The sequence below is a fragment of the Sceloporus occidentalis genome, unplaced genomic scaffold, assembly GCF_023333645.1.
Source record: "Sceloporus occidentalis isolate IW3139 unplaced genomic scaffold, rSceOcc1.0.p SCAF_1, whole genome shotgun sequence".
NCBI lineage: Eukaryota > Metazoa > Chordata > Lepidosauria > Squamata > Phrynosomatidae > Sceloporus > Sceloporus occidentalis.
In genome coordinates, this window is record NW_028316981.1 from 224,536,390 (window position 1) to 224,553,774 (window position 17,385).

Sequence of the window (17,385 nt, forward strand, 5' to 3'; positions counted from 1 at the left end):
TAGTGAGAGCTGTTCGACTGTTGAACATACTCCCTCGGAGGGTTTTGGAATCTCCTTCTTTAGTGGTTTTTAAATAGAGGCTGGATGGCCATCTGTCAGGGGTGCTTGGATTATGTGTTCCTGCATGGCAGGAGGTTGGACTGGATGGCCCTTGTGGTCTTTTCCAACTGTATGATTCTATGATTTTCTATTCGTCAATATGAGTAGCAAAAGAACCTAGGTCGGTATGGGTAGCAGGATCTGGGTAGCAGAAGAACCTAAATATAAGGGCTGTATTTTGAAGTCCACCGTTGCACTCCACATCCCCGGTTTGAACTTTAATTAGTTTGGCACTGACCAGTTGCATTGAAAGCCCTTGTTGCAATGCCACTTGAGATGTCATGTATCTTGTTGCATTTTACCTGGGGGCTGCTGTCTGTGGGAGTGGGGAAGTCTAAATGAAGTCCCTCAGCATCTCAAGAACATCCCCTCCAAACTTACAGGATGAGTAAGGATTATTGACTATTGACTAGTGGACTATTGGAGACTAAAGAATACTGGTGTATCGCTGTCTCTACTTCCCAGCTATTAAATGGTTTTCACTTCAATTCCAAACTGCCATTTCCAGAATGAAACCTTGCAGGAGCTATCTTACAATAACATTTTAGCAAATAGAAGAGGATTGTGAGATGTCAGGGTATGAAGTATGAATTGCTTTTTAGCCACAGCCATGTGTAGGATGCAGAGGTAACGGTATTGTGTCTGTTCTCCATCTCCACTGACCTTTTTCTTGTTCACCTGGCCAGCAGACAGATGGAGCAGGGAGAAGAGGCGGGAAAGACTGGCTTGGGAGGTATAGTTCACACTTAAGCAGCAAGTACCTTGATTCAGTGTTCTCCTTGTTTCCAGAATTTGGCTTGGACAGGATTGTTCAGTGTATGCTTCTCTATTCTTTAGGATGGTTTGAAGAAGTCTTATCTTCAGGTTATAAGGCTCGCATCTTCTTGGCTCTCCCTCTGATTAGAAATTTGCATTAACACTAACTGCTTATTTAACCTGCCAACTAACCACTTTTCTGTCTCTGTTGTGTCTCTTGTATTGGTTTTTACCTCTCTCAGGATCAGCCAGCCTTACTGGCCAAGTGGTCAGCTCTGCTTCAGGGGAAGCGCCCCTTCCATTCATCCATCCAGGTACAAACACCTCGCATGGATTCTGTCCCAGTTCCCTCACATCTGTTTCTACCCCATGATTTCCAACATCCATTAGATGTCCTTACTGACATGTCATTCACCTAAGCATTCTTGAAATGTATTTTGAGAGCAGAAATTTGAGTTACTGTAAACTGCATACTATGTCTAATTCATAACGTGCAGCTCAAAACTACTTTCTTTATTTACTCATAAGTAACTGCACAGACAAGGTAATTTTATTACAGTATCTGTCTTTTATTGTCTTTTGTCCTCTGGTCTATTGTCTTTTGTTTCTAGTTCTCCAGAATGGCCTCTGCCTGCATTGGAATCGCTTAAAACCATCTTAACTGATGACATCTCAGACAAAATGTCACTTTAACATCCTCACCTATATGATTTTTAAGATCTTGGCATGATTAAGAAGCCATTTAAGCTTCGAAAACTTGCATAATGCATTTTATGTTTTGGATTTGGCCCCCCAAAAATATCACTGCTTGTGCATTATGGGTTTTCTTGCATGTGCCTGAGATGTGGGGGACTTTAAAAGGAGAGAAGAATTCCACTGGTGCCAGTGGAGGAAAGATTTAGAAGAAACCAAGAGATGAAGCTTTAAATGTGTTCTACCTATGCTCAGTGAACCTTATCCATTGATACTTCTGATTTGCTTACTCCCCTGAGGTTTACACAGTTGTAATACTGCTGTGCAACATGATCACTATCATGGGAGTCATCTCTGTACTTCTGCATGGAACGGTTTTCTGAGTTTCCCGCCAGCAAACAATGACTTGAAAATAGGGCTCACAGGCTTTATTGGTAATATTTTTAAAATGTAGATTAGAATCAAACTGTTCCAGCTCTTTGATGCATTCCTGAAAGATACTGCTGAAGGGCCAGCTATGAACAGGCCCTGAGTTTTTTGTTTTTGTTTTGTGCCTTCAGGTTGCATGGAAATCCTAAGGCAAGCCTGTCTTGGGATTTCCTTGGCAAGATTTGGTCGGAGGGGGTTTGCTTTTGCCTTCCTCTGATACACAGAGTGTGACTTGCCCATGATCACCAGGCAGGTTTTCATGGCTCAGAAAGGATTCAAACTCTGGCCTCTGTGAGAGTCCTAGACTGAATCCACACTAGCAAAAAGCAAAACAAAACACATACTCACCTCGATTCTGGTGCTGTTGGAACAAATGAGATAAGACTGCTTTCACACTGAAAACACTTCATTTAGGCTTTAACGTTATTTAGAAAATCTCACTTTTTACTGTGCAGGTTCCAGGAAAATAAATATTTTTCCTGTTTCCTGTTTTTGTTTTTGCAATGTGTGCCCTACCAGATTGGTTTAACATTTGGGGGGGGGGGGGGTAGCTGGGGATAGAACAGATGGGTGGGCAACAGCCTCCATCCAGCAATTGTTTTGCCATTTTTTGCTCTTTTGCAGTGAATCCACATGTATACATACACATGAGTGAATAAATCAAGCCTACAGAAAGCAGAGAAAGAAAGAAAGAAAGAAAGAAAGAACCCGAACAGACAGGCCAAAATAAAGCTGCTTTGGGTCATTTTGGAGGTATGCTGTTTAAATGACACACACGTCTTAAGAGGCCAGAAGCTGCATCAAAGCTGTGCTCCAGTCTTTAGGACTGGAGCATGAGTTTGGCACAGCTTCCGGCCTCTTAGGATGCATGCAGCATTTAAACAGCATACCTCCAAAGTGATCCAAAGCAGCTTTATTTTGGCCTGTCTGTTTGGGCCCAAAGAAAGAAAGAGCTTGCTTTCCCTGCTTCTGAAAGTCCTGGTTACTGGAAGCTCTTTGAAAGGTGACAGGAGGCGGGGGGACAGAAAGCAGAGGAAGGTAGGAGAAGCAGCACAAGCCGAACATCATACCAAGGAGAAGGAGTTTGTTCTGTTGACATCAATTTTAATTCAGTTAAAGATTTGGAATGCAAAGGGAAGCGAGAGAAGAAACTTTTTCTTTCTTTCTCCTTCTCTTAGGGGCCGTCTGTGTTGGGAGAAATTTAAGGTTCCTTCACTTACTCACTGGGGCACAAAGGGAGGAAGGGGCTTGGGTTGGGAAGCCATCCAAAGAGAGTGGAAGGCGAATGGTAAGCTTGACAGAAAAATAGGAAAGGCTGTTGGTTGATAGGTTTATGCATGCTCGGAAGGGGGAAAAGTGCATGGGAAGAAACACTCTTTTGATTTGAATTCAGTCAGGGGAAATGTGTGGCTAGTAACAGAATTTGAGTCTGGGTTTTTAAGAGTCATTTTGGCATAAATGGGATGAAGACTGGGCAAAAGACTGCACACTGGATTATTCTGCTAGAATGGATTCACCCCTAGTCCAACATTGAAGGCACCACATGAAGGCTCTGGTAACAGCTATGGGTTACTTGTCAGAAATGGGAGCTGGGGGTGCTACAAAAGTGTTTCTTTGAACTACCTCTCTTTCTTCTCCCATGGTCATCATCTCTCCTAATGTTTTCTTTTAATGGTGTCACTTATTAAATACCAAGACCTGGTTTGCATTTTGATCCACACCTTAGAAGCAGCAACATTAATCTAATGATGTGCAAGGAATTCAGTTTTGACGACTTATGATGGAATATGCTGCTAAATTTATGTTTGACAATGTCACTCATCTGTGTGGAACTTCTTCAGTGTTCATCCTACTTCTGAACATCTTGACAAGTGGAAAAAGAAGAGAATAAACCTTTAATCCCAAAGGCCATGTTGTATTTAAAATGCAACAAAATTCAACAACTGTTTACCTTTTGAGGTGGATCAAGACCATGTATTGGACTTTAAAAAGAAGTCCTAGAGTCAAGGGTATAGTATGGATGGATAGTGTTATCTTTTTATGGAATACTAAATACAGTTCCTGTGCTACAGTCTTTTCCCTTTTGGTGAAATTCAATGTCCTTCTAATTTATCATCTATTTCTGGGAGTGCTACGGAAAGTTAAGGTGTGTTTGCATAAATTAAATAATGGTTATTATGATTGGGATACAGCTCTGTTAGGGAAATTACATAGATTCTTGAGGATGGAATGGAAAGCATTAGTTTAAGATATTTCTACCTTGGGTTTTAGGTCTGACCTTCACATAGCAGCTTGCAATAAATTCTTTTTTAAAACAAAAGAAGTATAATAAAAACATAGGTGGGAGCAGCAATATGATCAATGATTCACGTGTTTTGGAAAGGGAGGACTCTTTAGAAGAGACAAGTTTTTCTGGGAGGCAGTGGCATCACTGGGGTGCGGGGGTGTGGAGCACACCGGTTGACACATTAAGCAGTGAGACCACTGCCTCTCAAACATCTGCCTTTGGGCAGAAACGTGCTGTAGCATTCACCTATGTCCCTGTAAAACACTGAAGAGTCAATGTGGGGTGAGCCTTAGTGGTAGGAGAAAGGAGAGGCCCCAGTTTTTAAATTTAATTTTTTTTTAATTTTTATTAAAATAAATAAAATTTTAAAAATCTTTTAAAAAATCACATTTCACCAAATTTTCACTTCAGCCACACGAAACTATGTCAGCCACATGAAATACATGTAAACGCATTTAGGCTCTGCACATGGTATTGCAATAAAAGTATAGTTTTAATTTTGCTAGCTGTTTATGTCACAACTATTACTATTACATTCAGTAATATATAAGAATTATTATATGGTGTGGTAAGGGAGGTCAGTGGAGGGGAGGAATGACACCATGACTTACTGAACTGGGTGACGCCAAACCTAGTGATGCCACTGGTGAGACGAGAGGCTTAGTATGTAGGCAGCACTAAAGAGTTCCTGTCCCTAGCACCTACCAGTCTGTTTGATCTTAGCAGTTAGAAATGTTAGCAAGACTGCTAAGTTCCTACCAGGTTCACATGTACCTCCAGATGTTTTAGAATACATCACATACAGGCAAGCTCCAGTCAGCATGGCCAACAGTCATAGATAGTGGAAGTTTATATTCCAAAATACAATATGCAGAAGATAGGACAAAGCTGGTGCAAGCAGTCCTTCAAATAGCCGGATCCTAGACCATTCAGGGTTTTCAGTGTTCGGTTAATACAAGCACTTCAAATTCATTCTGAAAATGAATGGGCAACTAATGCAAAATTGTTGCGATAGGACCAAATCATCTAGACCCCACAAGCATTTTGGAAGCTATATTTTACACCTGTTGAAATTTCCAGACTATTGTTAAAGGCAGTGTTAAATAAAGAGCATGTGTGCAAATAGTCTGGGATAAAATGAGTATGTGTGTAACTGGATCAGACTGCAGGCAGTTAATCAGCCTGAGCTGCTAAAAGGCATTCATAGTAGCCCCATTTTGTCCGCATAGATAATCCAGGGCCCATAAGTACCTCTCAACTGCATGTCTGTTTTTTAGGGAAATCGCCACATCTTGAGGTTTTTTCCAGCCAGACTTCTCTGGATTTAGTTTCAGTTTATTTGCCCTCATTGGTTTCATGTCAATGCATCTCTAAAGATGCCAGCCACAGATGCTGGCAAATCGTCAGGAATAAACTCTTATAGAACATGGCCACATAGCCCCGAAAACCCCACAAAAAACTATGGATGCCAGCCATGAAAGCCTTCGACTATACTCAAGTCACTGTAAAACGAAATTCCAAAGCCAAACTGTGTGATCAGTTTGTCTGTTAAGCCTATTTAAATGTGTATGTAGCTGTTATATTATTCTGCTTGACTAAACCCTGCCTTTGTCTGTGGCTAAAGGAAGTGGTTCAGTGTTGGTGTCATGCCACTACATGCCTGGGATTGCACTGAACTGTGAGCCAGGAGATCCCTAGCTCAAATTTCAGTTCTGAGCTCTCTTGGGTGGCCTTGTTTTCTCACTTTAACTTGCATGGTCAGGCCACACACAGACAATAATACTGGTTTACTTGCAGGGTGGCTGTGTGGAATTATGTATGTAAAGTACATTCAGTCATGGCATGTATTATATTGGGGTGGACAAGCTGAGTAGATCTGCAGGCCAATTTTCTGCCTCTAGGACCCTTTGGAGCACTGAGTGCCAAAAATGTCAAAACCTAGATGTGGCTGGAAGTACCCTTCTGGTTTTGAAAAGTTTGAAATAGTGCACAGTGTGCTGCATCCTATTAAAAATAGTTTCCGGGAGAGGTAAGTTACTCTTTTTTGCTAGTCCAGGTAGTTGGGAGCCACACACAGGCTAAGGCAACATTTTGTCTACCTTTAACCTACTATATATATTCAACTATGAGTCAACCTCACGTATAAGCTGAGGTCAGGTTTTGGGGCCAAAATTATGGATTTTGCCATGACCCATGGATAGGTTGAGGGTAAAACTTGGAGGCTCCTTCAGTGTATGTATGTGTGCGTATGGCAAAAGAGACTCTCATTGAGCCTTTTCTTCATTGTTTTAGCCAGACAGGCAGGTGGCAGAGGGACACTTAAACAGCAATATCAGTCAGTCACTCAGGACTCTTTTTGCTTGGCTTCTTCTTGCTAAACTCCTCTCTGCATTGCATGGAGAAATCTGAAAGAGCTGCTATCCCGTTTACATCGTAACCTGTAAATAAGTCAATCTGGGATTGTGGGGTCAACTTTTCTGCTTAAATTTTTAGACTTACAGACGAATATATATGTTATGTGTACTCCATGTTGTGGGAAACTGACATTTTTGAGCCAAATCTTCCAAGGGCCCTTCTTGTAAACAATCTAAACAAACCAGAAGCATGCCTAAGTTGGGCTCTTGTTATTAATTTCTCTCCAAGTGGATTGCTTTGCACAATTGCTGTCATCTCCTGTTTTAAGTTTTCTGTTCCAATCTTTCTGAATCTGTCTAGGTATTAGCACCCAACCAGTTCCTCATCACCGTCCCCTTGCTTGGCCTGTCTGGATACAAAGAGCGCCAGATACGTCACTGGCGTTACTACACAGCACATGGAGCCAGGCTCCTGTCTCCTGTCAGGGACCCAGAAGACCTGCAGCAGTGGCTGGAAGTTGAGCAGTTCTCCAAGAGCCTCCAACAATGGCATGAGAAAGATGTGAACATTGAAGGTGACCTTGTGCCGGCTAAAGTCCTCACTGTCTTCCGAGAACTTGTGGAGAAATCCATTGTATCTTGCAATCTAATGGGTGAGTTTACTGGAGAACGGTTCAGGTTTTTTCTTCTTCTTAGCAGCTCTTTCTTTCTCAAAACCAATTGCAGGCACTCATTGCCTCACCGCACTTTTGCAAGCCTTTCAACCAGTTCGTCACAGCAGCATGCTCTGAGCCCTACTCATAGGCCTCGACACTATTGCCCTTCTATCCATAGATGGTGACTGGAATTTGAATCCTTAGCAAGGATTCAAATGAACTGCCACAAGATTATCTAGGCATGTGGCATGTCTCCTTGAGAGAATACAAGGAGATTGCTAATTCTCATGCACTTGGCACTTTATCCCCCAAGGCACATAACAGTTGGCAAAGAAGAAACAGATAGCAAGAGGAGATTTTCACTTTGAAAGTAAAGAATGGTGCCAAGCCCATGCAGGGAGCAGGGGAAATGTTTCCTGGCTAGCACTCTTTCTTCTTTGCCACTTACTTAGTAGATTTAACAGTATCACAAACCAAAAAGGTGTAACAGTAATTGCTAAAATTGCTAGGAAAGAGAACAACAGAGCAAATGGCTAAGGGCCAGATTAAATTGCATGGATGTACAGGATATGCAACAGAATTCCTATGGCCTATCACTGTGAGCAAGACCTTTGCATTTTATCTCCTCAACATCTAGGTCCTTTTTGTATCCTGTCCAGACTTCCTTCAATTCTTGGGTAATACAAAGGACTCTCCCAAAAATCTCTTTTAGTGACTGCTACATAGGAAATTATCAGGCAGGGGACAGGAGCAAATCCCTTTTTTATCCCGTCCTTGACAGCAATTGTGCAAAAGACATTCACACATTCGTGCTGATCCTGTCACTAAATTGTCAGTGAAGTTGAATTGCATTAATGCGTTCTTCCATTAATACAAAATGAAGGGCAAGGACGGGACAATTCCACTTCATTGATGAGTCAGTGACCGGATAAGTGTGACAGCATAAAGTCTTTCACATGATCTCAGTCAATCGCAGTTTAATGATGGAACACTGACGGGATAGGCGTGACATATGAAAATCTTTTCTCAATTGCGCTATAAGGACAGGAAAAGTACGGGACAAGGACAGGATATGGCCCACCTGATAATCTCCATACAGTGGACTTTGTTGTGTCATAAGTGAAGGAAATCATAGTATCTTATAGTTGGAAGGAGCCACAAGGGCCATGTAGACTTAACTTTTCTGAACCTGGGATCTTCCAATTGTGCTGTGCTTCAGTTTCAATAATTCCCAGACAACATAGCCATTGGCCTATATTAATTATTTTGAGAAGGGAAGCACAGCGAGCAGTTAGTACTTTCCCTAACTGCTTGTAGCCCTATAGTGGAATTCTAAATAACCACCCTGAGCCTTTCCTACATCTTTGGAAGAAAACCTGAGGCCCACGTAGTTGTCTCAGCAGGGAAGATATGAAAATTCATGTTACTTCCTGTGTTGTGCCTCCTCTCTCTGGTGAAGAGGAATGCTGAGGCTGGTTGTGTTCAACTCACTTTGTGTCAACCCAGTAGCTATACTGCATGGCTTGCCTTTCCCTGAGACTCCATCAAAGCTAGGTTAGGAGCCCGGGTAGAACAGTGGTTAAATGCCAGTACTGCACCAACTCACAACCACAAGGTTATGGGTTTGATCTTGCAGGGCTCCAGGGTCCACTCAGCCTTTCCTAGGTCGCTTACTGGGGGCAATTGGCTTACACACTGCAAACAGGAATGCTTGAGCAACAGACTATTCACATGGAAATTCCATGAATGATTTGTTGTTGCAGCATTCCTGTTTCTTCCCGGGACAAATCCTCTCTAACCGAGATGTCATCTGAAAATCTTTGCCATGATCTCTCAACTTTGCCAGGAAAATGGCTTTTTAATATAGGCTTTTCCTGGCTTTTCCCCAGTGTGATAAAGTCCAAACAACAAAAAGACAATTCAGAACATCAACTTCTTCATAATAATCATGGTTTCCCTAGCTATGTGTATTTTAACTAATTCTATTCCATATACCTCATACAGCTAAAGGTGTTATATGTGATTTCCCCCCCCTACTCACACCCCCATTTTTATCCTAACAATAATGGGAAATTAGTTAGGCTGTGGTAATCTCAGAGTGATCACATGAACTTTAGGGGAAAATCTGGAATTTGAATCTGATAACTAATGTGTGTTGAGTACATGGAGAGGGTGTGAAGAAAACAGAGATCGTATACTGATCATAACTCTGTGAGAAAACAATCTGGTTTGTAGCTTCTGTCTAATCTTACAGGGACAAAGCTGGGTTTAAATGGATTTGTAAAGTATGGACCACATCCTTGATCACAATCCTTTGATACACTGTGCAAGAGTATTTGAAAAAATGCAACACTCATGAAATAAAGAGGAGCCAGCTATGGTTTTATCACATATACCTCTGATCATACGAAGAGATCCATAAACTCCATCTATTCCATATCTCTCTACAGCACCCTGACTGTCCATTTGGCTATCAAATGTTTGCTTCTCCACCACTACTTCTTGTGTTTTGATCCAACACTTTTTGGAAGAGAGGCCATGAGTTTTCAAGGACTGGGCTTATAGGAGTCTATCTAATCTGTCCCCATTATTCCAGTATGTTGAAACTAGAAGTAATAATAATAATAATATGTTTTATTTATAGACCGCTATTCCGCAATGATCATAGCGGTGTACAGTAAAAATCTTAATGCAATACAAAATACAACGTGACAAAGGAGGGAGAAGTCTCGTCCTTCAGGCAGTCCCTGATGTTGCTGGGTCTGCCTGATGACTCCCTCTGAGGCCGAGATGACAGTTGAGGAGGGAGGGGCCTCTTCCTTCAGGCAGTCCAAGATGTTGCTGGGTCTGCCTGATGGCTCCCTCTGAGGCCGAGATGACAGTTGAGGAGGGAGGGGCCTCTTCCTTCAGGCAGTCCAAGATGTTGCTGGTCTGCCTGATGGCTCCCTCTGAGGCCGAGATGACAGTTGAGGAGGGAGGGGCCTCTTCCTTCAGGCAGTCCCTGATGTTGCTGGGTCTGCCTGATGGCTCCCTCTGAGGCCGAGATGACAGTTGAGGAGGGAGGGGCCTCTTCCTTCAGGCAGTCCAAGATGTTGCTGGTCTGCCTGATGGCTCCCTCTGAGGCCGAGATGACAGTTGAGGAGGGAGGGGCCTCTTCCTTCAGGCAGTCCAAGATGTTGCTGGGTCTGCCTGATGGCTCCCTCTGAGGCCAAGATGACAGTTGAGGAGGGAGGGGCCTCTTCCATCAGGCAGTCCCCGATGTTGCTGGGTCTGCCTGATGGCTCCCTCTGAGGCCGAGATGACAGTTGAGGAGGGAGGGGCCTCTTCCTTCAGGCAGTCCCTGATGTTGCTGGGTCTGCCTGATGACCCTCTGAGGCCGAGATGACAGTTGAGGAGGGAGGGGCCTCTTCCTTCAGACAGTCCCTGATGTTGCTGGGTCTGCCTGATGGCTCCCTCCGAGGCCGAGATGACAGTTGAGGAGGGAGGGGCCTCTTCCTTCAGGCAGTCCAAGATGTTGCTGGTCTGCCTGATGGCTCCCTCTGAGGCCGAGATGACAGTTCAGGAGGGAGGGGCCTCTTCCTTCAGGCAGTCCCTGATGTTGCTGGGTCTGCCTGATGGCTCCCTCTGAGGCCGAGATGACAGTCGAGGAGGGAGGGGCCTCCTCCCCCAGGCAGTCCCCGACGCTGCTGGGTCTGCCCGATGGCTCCCTCTGAGGCCGAGACGACAGCCGAGGAGGGAGGGGCCTCCTCCCCCAGGCAGTCCAAGATGTCGCTGGTCTGCCTGATGGCTCCCTCTGAGGCCGAGATGACAGTTGAGGAGGGAGGGGCCTCTTCCTTCAGACAGTCCCTGATGTTGCTGGGTCTGCCTGATGACTCCCTCTGAGGCCGAGATGACAGTTGAGGAGGGAGGGGCCTCTTCCTTCAGACAGTCCCTGATGTTGCTGGGTCTGCCTGATGACTCCCTCTGAGGCCGAGATGACAGTTGAGGAGGGAGGGGCCTCTTCCTTCAGACAGTCCCTGATGTTGCTGGGTCTGCCCGATGACTCCCCCCGAGGCCGAGATGACAGCCGAGGAGGGAGGGGCCTCCTCCTTCAGGCAGTCCCTGATGCCGCTGGGTCTGCCCGATGGCTCCCTCCGAGGCCAAGATGACAGTTGAGGAGGGAGGGGCCCCCTCCTCCAGGCAGTCCCCGATGTTGCTGGGTCTGCCCGATGGCCCCCCCCCCCGAGGCCGAGATGACAGTAGCTGCAGGTGACAGCTGTCTATTGACTTGGATGTAGTGCAGCAGCAGCATCAAACGATCAGCACTGCTTCATGTAAAAGAGGACTTGAGGTGCATCTGCAATGGAGAAATAATGCAGTTTACACCACTTTAAAGTGCTGTAACTCCAGCCTATGAAATCCTGGGATTTGTAGTTTTACAGGGTCTTCTCTGCCAAAAAGTGCTGATGCCTCACAAATCTATAAATCTCATAATTCTGTAGAATAGAGCCAGGGCAATTAAAGTGGTGTCAAACTGCATTATGTCCACAGTGCAGAAGCACTCTTAGGCTGAAGATCACATACCTGACATTATGGGCTCTTGAATACTCCGCCCTTTCATGTGTCAATTAAGGGCCTCCAGTTTGTAAGGCATGTAATCAGAGGTGGCCCTCTTATGTTGCAATGCTGTTCTAGGCTGCATAACTCTTGAGATGATTATCCTGACTTGTCTTTTGGTCTGCAGATCCCCCAGAATGTCTTCATACAGAGCCATGATTCCCATTCCCTTTGAAGTCATTACTAGAGATGGGAGGAAAGCATCACGAAAGTAGGACCAAACCATGCCCTATGACAGTGATGGCAAACCTTTTTAAGGTCGCGTGCTGGGGCGGGGCTTCTACCCCCAGGATGGGGCTGGGTGCTGGGGCAGGGCTCCCGCCCTCCAGGGGGTGGGGCTCCCACCCCCTTTTCAGAGGGAGGGGCTTCTGGCTCCTCCCCTGGCGTTTGCCGGCCCCTGAGGGTCCCTCCTGGGGCCGTCAGAGGCTGGCAAAAGGGCCGTGGAGAATGGCGCGCTGTCCTCCAGAGGGTCCCTCCTGGTGCCGTCAGAGGCCGGCAAAAGGGCCCTCGCCCTTCCTTCATTCGCCAGGAAAGGGCTCCATGGAGCCCTTTCCTGGTGAGCGAAGGCAAGCCGGGAGGAGGAGGAGGCGGCTGGGACAAAAGGGCTTTCTGTAGGGACGCGTGCCCAGCCGCCTCCTCCTTGGCCTTCGCTCACCGGGAAAGGGCCCCGCGGAGCCCTTTCCCGGCGAGCCAAGGCAAGCCGGGAGGAGGAGGAGGTGGCTGGGCACGTGTCCCAGCCGCCTCCTCCTCAGCCTTGGCTCACCAGGAGGAGGAGGAGGCAGCTGGGCACGCGTCCCAGCCGCCTCCTCCTCAGCCTTCGCTCCGCGCGAAAAGGCTCCATGGAGCCCTTTTGTGCGGAGCGAAGGGAAGCCAGGAGGGAAGAGGGCTGGGAGGAGGAGGCAGACATGCACGCGCCTCTGTCTCCTCCTCCCAGGCGCCATTTTCTGGCTTCCCGCTGTCTCAGAGACAGCAGGAGGCCCAAAAATGGCAGGGAGGAAGTGGAACCGGCACATGCCCGTTCTGCCTTCTCCCTCACCCCCCGTGCCTGGCAAAATCACGCCGCGTGCCACACATGGCACGCGTGCCACGGGTTCGCCATCACGGCCCTATGAGGAACGACTTAGGGAGCTGGGGATGTTTAGCCTGGAAAAGAGAAGGTGAAGAGGTGATATGATAGCCCTGCTTAAATATTTGAAAGGATGTCATATTGAGAAGGGAGCAAGCTTATTTTCTGCTGCTCCAGAGAACAGGACCAGGAACAATGGATGCAAGCTACAGGAAAAGAGATTTCCACCTCAACATTAGGAGGAGCTTCCTGACAGTAAGGGCTGTTCAACAGTGGAACAAACTCCCTCGGAGTGTAGTGGAGTCTCCTTCCTTAAATGTCTTTAAACAGGGGCTGGATGGCCATCTGTCAGAGGGGATGCTTTGATTGAGAGTTCTTGCATGGCAGGGAGTTGGACTGGATGGACCTTGTGGTCTCTTCTAATTCTATGATTTTTTTAATTCAACCCATTAAGATCCAGTTAGTTCTTTAATTTGCTTTGTTTGTGTCCTAGGCCAGCCACCACTGACAATATTCTCTTACTTTGTCTCTCTTCCAGACAAAATTAGCATTTTAGAAGGCTTCAGCTCGGTGGTTCGTGTTGCTGTCGAGACATCTGATTACCAGGTGGAGGTTGAACTGGCTCCAACTATTGAGATCCCAACCTGTTGGCCTCGAAAAATCAAGTGGCCCCGATGCTTCAGGCGCTGGCCTTGCCAGGAAAAAGTGCAGTGTGTTAAGGTATCAGGAAGGGTACTCAGATCCTTTAAACTTAATTCACAGCCTAATATTGCCAGAAGGGGCATGTAGGGGGACTCAGCTAGGAAGTTTAAGCCATAAGGGGACACTGAATTTGGGCATAAGGGGTCATACATGAATAACTTCCATGTTAGGTATTTTAAGGTTAGCTATGTTAATCTATTGGGAGAGGGTGAGGAGTCTTGTGGAAGTTGTTAGTAAAGGCTCAATAAGACATGCATCACCACCTTTTCTACTCTCTGTGCTGTATCTTTCTCACTAATTTCTTCCATGCACAGAAGAAGAAAGATGGGAGGGTGCGGAACCAAGCACATTAGTAATGGAGATTTGCAAAACATCTCTTGAAGTACAAACCCTTATATTTAGGTAGACATGGCAGATGGCAACTTCTTAAAAATGCGGAAGGGAACCATTCTCATAAGCTGCTCTTAGGTTTTGAAGATAGTCAATCTCTTATTCCATATAACCTATAGGTGTTGAGGCAGAACCATCTTGCATATTTTCCTTTGCAGCTGCTAAAATCTGTCCTCTATTCCAGTATATTCCTGATGTAGTTGTTTGAGCATTGGACTATGACTCTGGAAACCAGGGTTCAAATCCCAGCTCAGTCATGTAAACCCACTGGGCAACCTTGGGCAAGTCACATTCTCTCAACCTCAGAGGACAGCAAAGGCAAACCTCCTCTGAACAAATCTTACCAAGAAAACCCCATAATAGGTTTACCTTAGGGTCGCCATAAGTCAGAAATGACTTGAAGGCACACAACAACAACATCCCCGTATTCACCAGTATATACACTGGTGAACACAATGTATGTATATGTGTATGTGTGTGTATAGACATACACCCACACACCACCTCTCTTCTAATATAGGACCCAAGTCAGTTGTGTGTGTGTCTTCAAGTCGCCTGTCAACTCCATGAGTTTCATAGAGTTTTGGTAAATCCATGAGTTTCATAGGGTTTTATTAATGAATGGATATTCAGAGGTAGTTTTGTCAGCTCCTTCCTCTAAAATATAGCCTACAGCACCTGGTATTCATTGGCAGTCTTCCATCCAGGTACTAACCAGAACTGACTCTGCTTAGCTTCCAAGATTGATGGGATCTGGTGCCTTTATGGTATTTAGGACTCATCAAGGTAGCCTACAACAAACTAAAACAAAGTAAAGCTTTAAAACCCTGCTACTTAAAAAAATTAAACATACAATTTTATTAAAACATAAAGTTAAAACAGATGAAAATACAATTAAAAAGATAAAAGAACAGCACATTGCATTTAAAAGCCTCTTGTGTCACATAAATTAAGAGTCAAAGGCCTGCCCAAATACAAAGGTCTTTGCCTTCCAATGGAAGGAAAACAAGAAGGAGCCAACTGTACATCCCATGGCAAAGAATTCCACAACCTGGGAGCAGTCACTGAGAAAGCTCTCTTCTGTGTCCTCACTGTTCCTGTGAACCAAGAGAAAGCCTCAAAGATCTTAAAATTCTAGCAGGTTCATATAGGGAGATATAGTTTTCCAGAGATGTGTGGAGCTTGCTTCCATGGAAGGCTCACCAAAGTCCAGCCATGAACATATTCTGTAGCGGTCCTGTAATGTGGATGAGTGAAACATGTAGAAATTACTTATAATGTAGCATAACTAAACCTGGCATTGTGGTTTGAGTGTAGGACTAGAACTTTGGAGATTGAGGTTGGATTCCCCGCCTACCCATAGAAACGCACTGACTGACCATGGGCAACTCACATCCTTTCAATCCCAGAGAACTCCAGATAGGTTCACTTTAGGGTCACCATAAGTCAGAAACTATTTGAAGGCACACAACAACAACAATAACAATTAAGCATATTTTAATTGCACTTTTTGGGTATTAAAATAATTTTCAGTGTTTTAGCATCCAACCCTGACCACTGGAGTGGAATGAATTTAAATTAGTGGATTAAAAGAATAAACACAAAGGTAGTACTACTGAGAGGCTGGTCAAATGTCCAAGCACTGGTGCCATACTCTGGTACCATACTCTTCCTCCTCTCCCCATCCTTCCCTGCCCAACCTTTTACATTTTTTCTGCAGTCGTTTGGCTTTGATCTCTTGGCCTCTTCCAATTACCACTGGGATCTGAGTTTTTCACGCGCTCAGCGCATACTGATGGAGGGAATTGATGAGGATGGTGGTTGCCGTATGATGTGCTTCCGAGTCATGAGGCAGATGAAGGAAGATTATTGGTGTTCGGGAAACAAGCCAGTCCTCACGTCCTTTCACCTACAGGTGCGTGTAAGAAATAACAGCCTATCTGCTTTTCATGTGTTCATCTCCCCACCCCCATGGTGCTTAAAGCAGCAAGAAAACAAGTTGCACACCCTATAATACTTTTAAAAAGTAACCCTTTTGACCCTTTGTTCTTGGCCCTAAGTAAGTGGTTTGCATCATAAGAAGTTATAAGTGAGAGAGGGCAATGCAGGTTAGAGCTTCTGTCCTCACAAACCCTGGACAGGAAGGCTGCTTGAGGATACCCAGGTTAACTGCTTTGTATGTCTTTTGGTTTTTTTTGGTTTCTGCATCAAGGTTTCTGCATCAAGGTGGATTCTTGATGTGAAATCCATCGTAGAGTGGAACCAGGGCTGAAGATCAGCAAGTTTAGGGGGTCCAAAGCAAAGGCCCATGTTTTTTTATTTATTTATTTATTTATTTTGAACATGTCCCACAGCAGCTCAGTACAAAAACTGTCTAGTCACAAAAGTTGTGTTGTTGTTTGATGTGGCATGAGGAGGAAATCAACAAGTCAACAGTAGCATCAGCAGGAGGAAACAACAGCTTGTAATATGGTTTACTTTTCAGTACTATATACCTTCTATATAACTTCATCCCATCAGAAAGCAACAATGTGTGCCACAAAAAGTGTTTTTGCACAGTGTAACTCCATAGGAAAGCTTCATTAAGAGAAAACATTTTACCACATGGTTGGGACTGATAATAAATAATAATAATAAATTTATTTATATACCGCCCTTCGAAGCATCAGGGCGGTTTACAACAGTGCAAATACAATACATAAAATACATGAGATAATAAAACAAAAACCACAAACAACAGTGCAATTAAAATAAAACTCCTGCCAGGTCTTCAATGCTGCTAGTAGGAGGACAAAAGGGGGGGGGAGAAGGGCATTCAAAAGGGAGGAGTCAGGGGTATGCCTGCTTGAAGAGGAATGTTTTTATCCCCTTCTTAAAATGGGCCAAGGAGGTGGCCAAGCGGAGCTCAGTGGGCAGTGAGTTCCAGAGGGTGGGGGCCATGATGGAAAAGGCCCTTTTAGAGGTGTTAGCTAATCTGACCTCTGGAACTACTAATAGATGCTGCCCTGTTGATCTGAGTGTGCGGGGCGGATTGTACGGAGAGAGGCGGTCCTCTAAGTACCCTGGGCCCAAGCCATTTAGGGCTTTATAGGTTATAACCAACACCTTGTATTGCGCCCGGAAGCGAATGGGCAGCCAGTGAAGGTCTTTTAAGACCGGTGTTATATGGCTGGCCCTAGATGTGTTAGTGACCAGCCTCGCCGCCATATTCTGCACCAGTTGCAGCTTCCGGGTATGGTACAAGGGTTGCCCCATGTAGAGCGCATTGCAGAAATCCAGTCGAGAGGTTACCAGAGCATGTACTACCGTTTCAAGGTCCCCCCGGCTCAGGTAGGGACGCAGCTGGCGTATCAGCCG

At 45.1% G+C, this 17,385-nt stretch overlaps 1 protein-coding gene across 5 annotated transcripts in view; it reads left to right on the forward strand.

Moving 5' to 3' along the window:
- MAB21L3 (mab-21 like 3) overlaps nucleotides 1-17,385 on the forward strand; it is a 43,200-nt gene that overhangs the window by 22,038 nt on the left and 3,777 nt on the right. For 4 of the 5 annotated variants that reach the window (XM_089489243.1, XM_089489222.1, XM_089489235.1 and 1 more), the window contains 4 exons: nucleotides 1,098-1,169; nucleotides 6,980-7,271; nucleotides 13,475-13,656; nucleotides 15,749-15,943. In XM_089489243.1, coding sequence (XP_089345369.1) covers nucleotides 1,098-1,169; nucleotides 6,980-7,271; nucleotides 13,475-13,656; nucleotides 15,749-15,943 — 741 coding nt within the window. The remainder of the gene's footprint in view (nucleotides 1-1,097; nucleotides 1,170-6,979; nucleotides 7,272-13,474; nucleotides 13,657-15,748; nucleotides 15,944-17,385) is intronic. The other variant, XM_089489229.1, reaches the window with a different exon arrangement.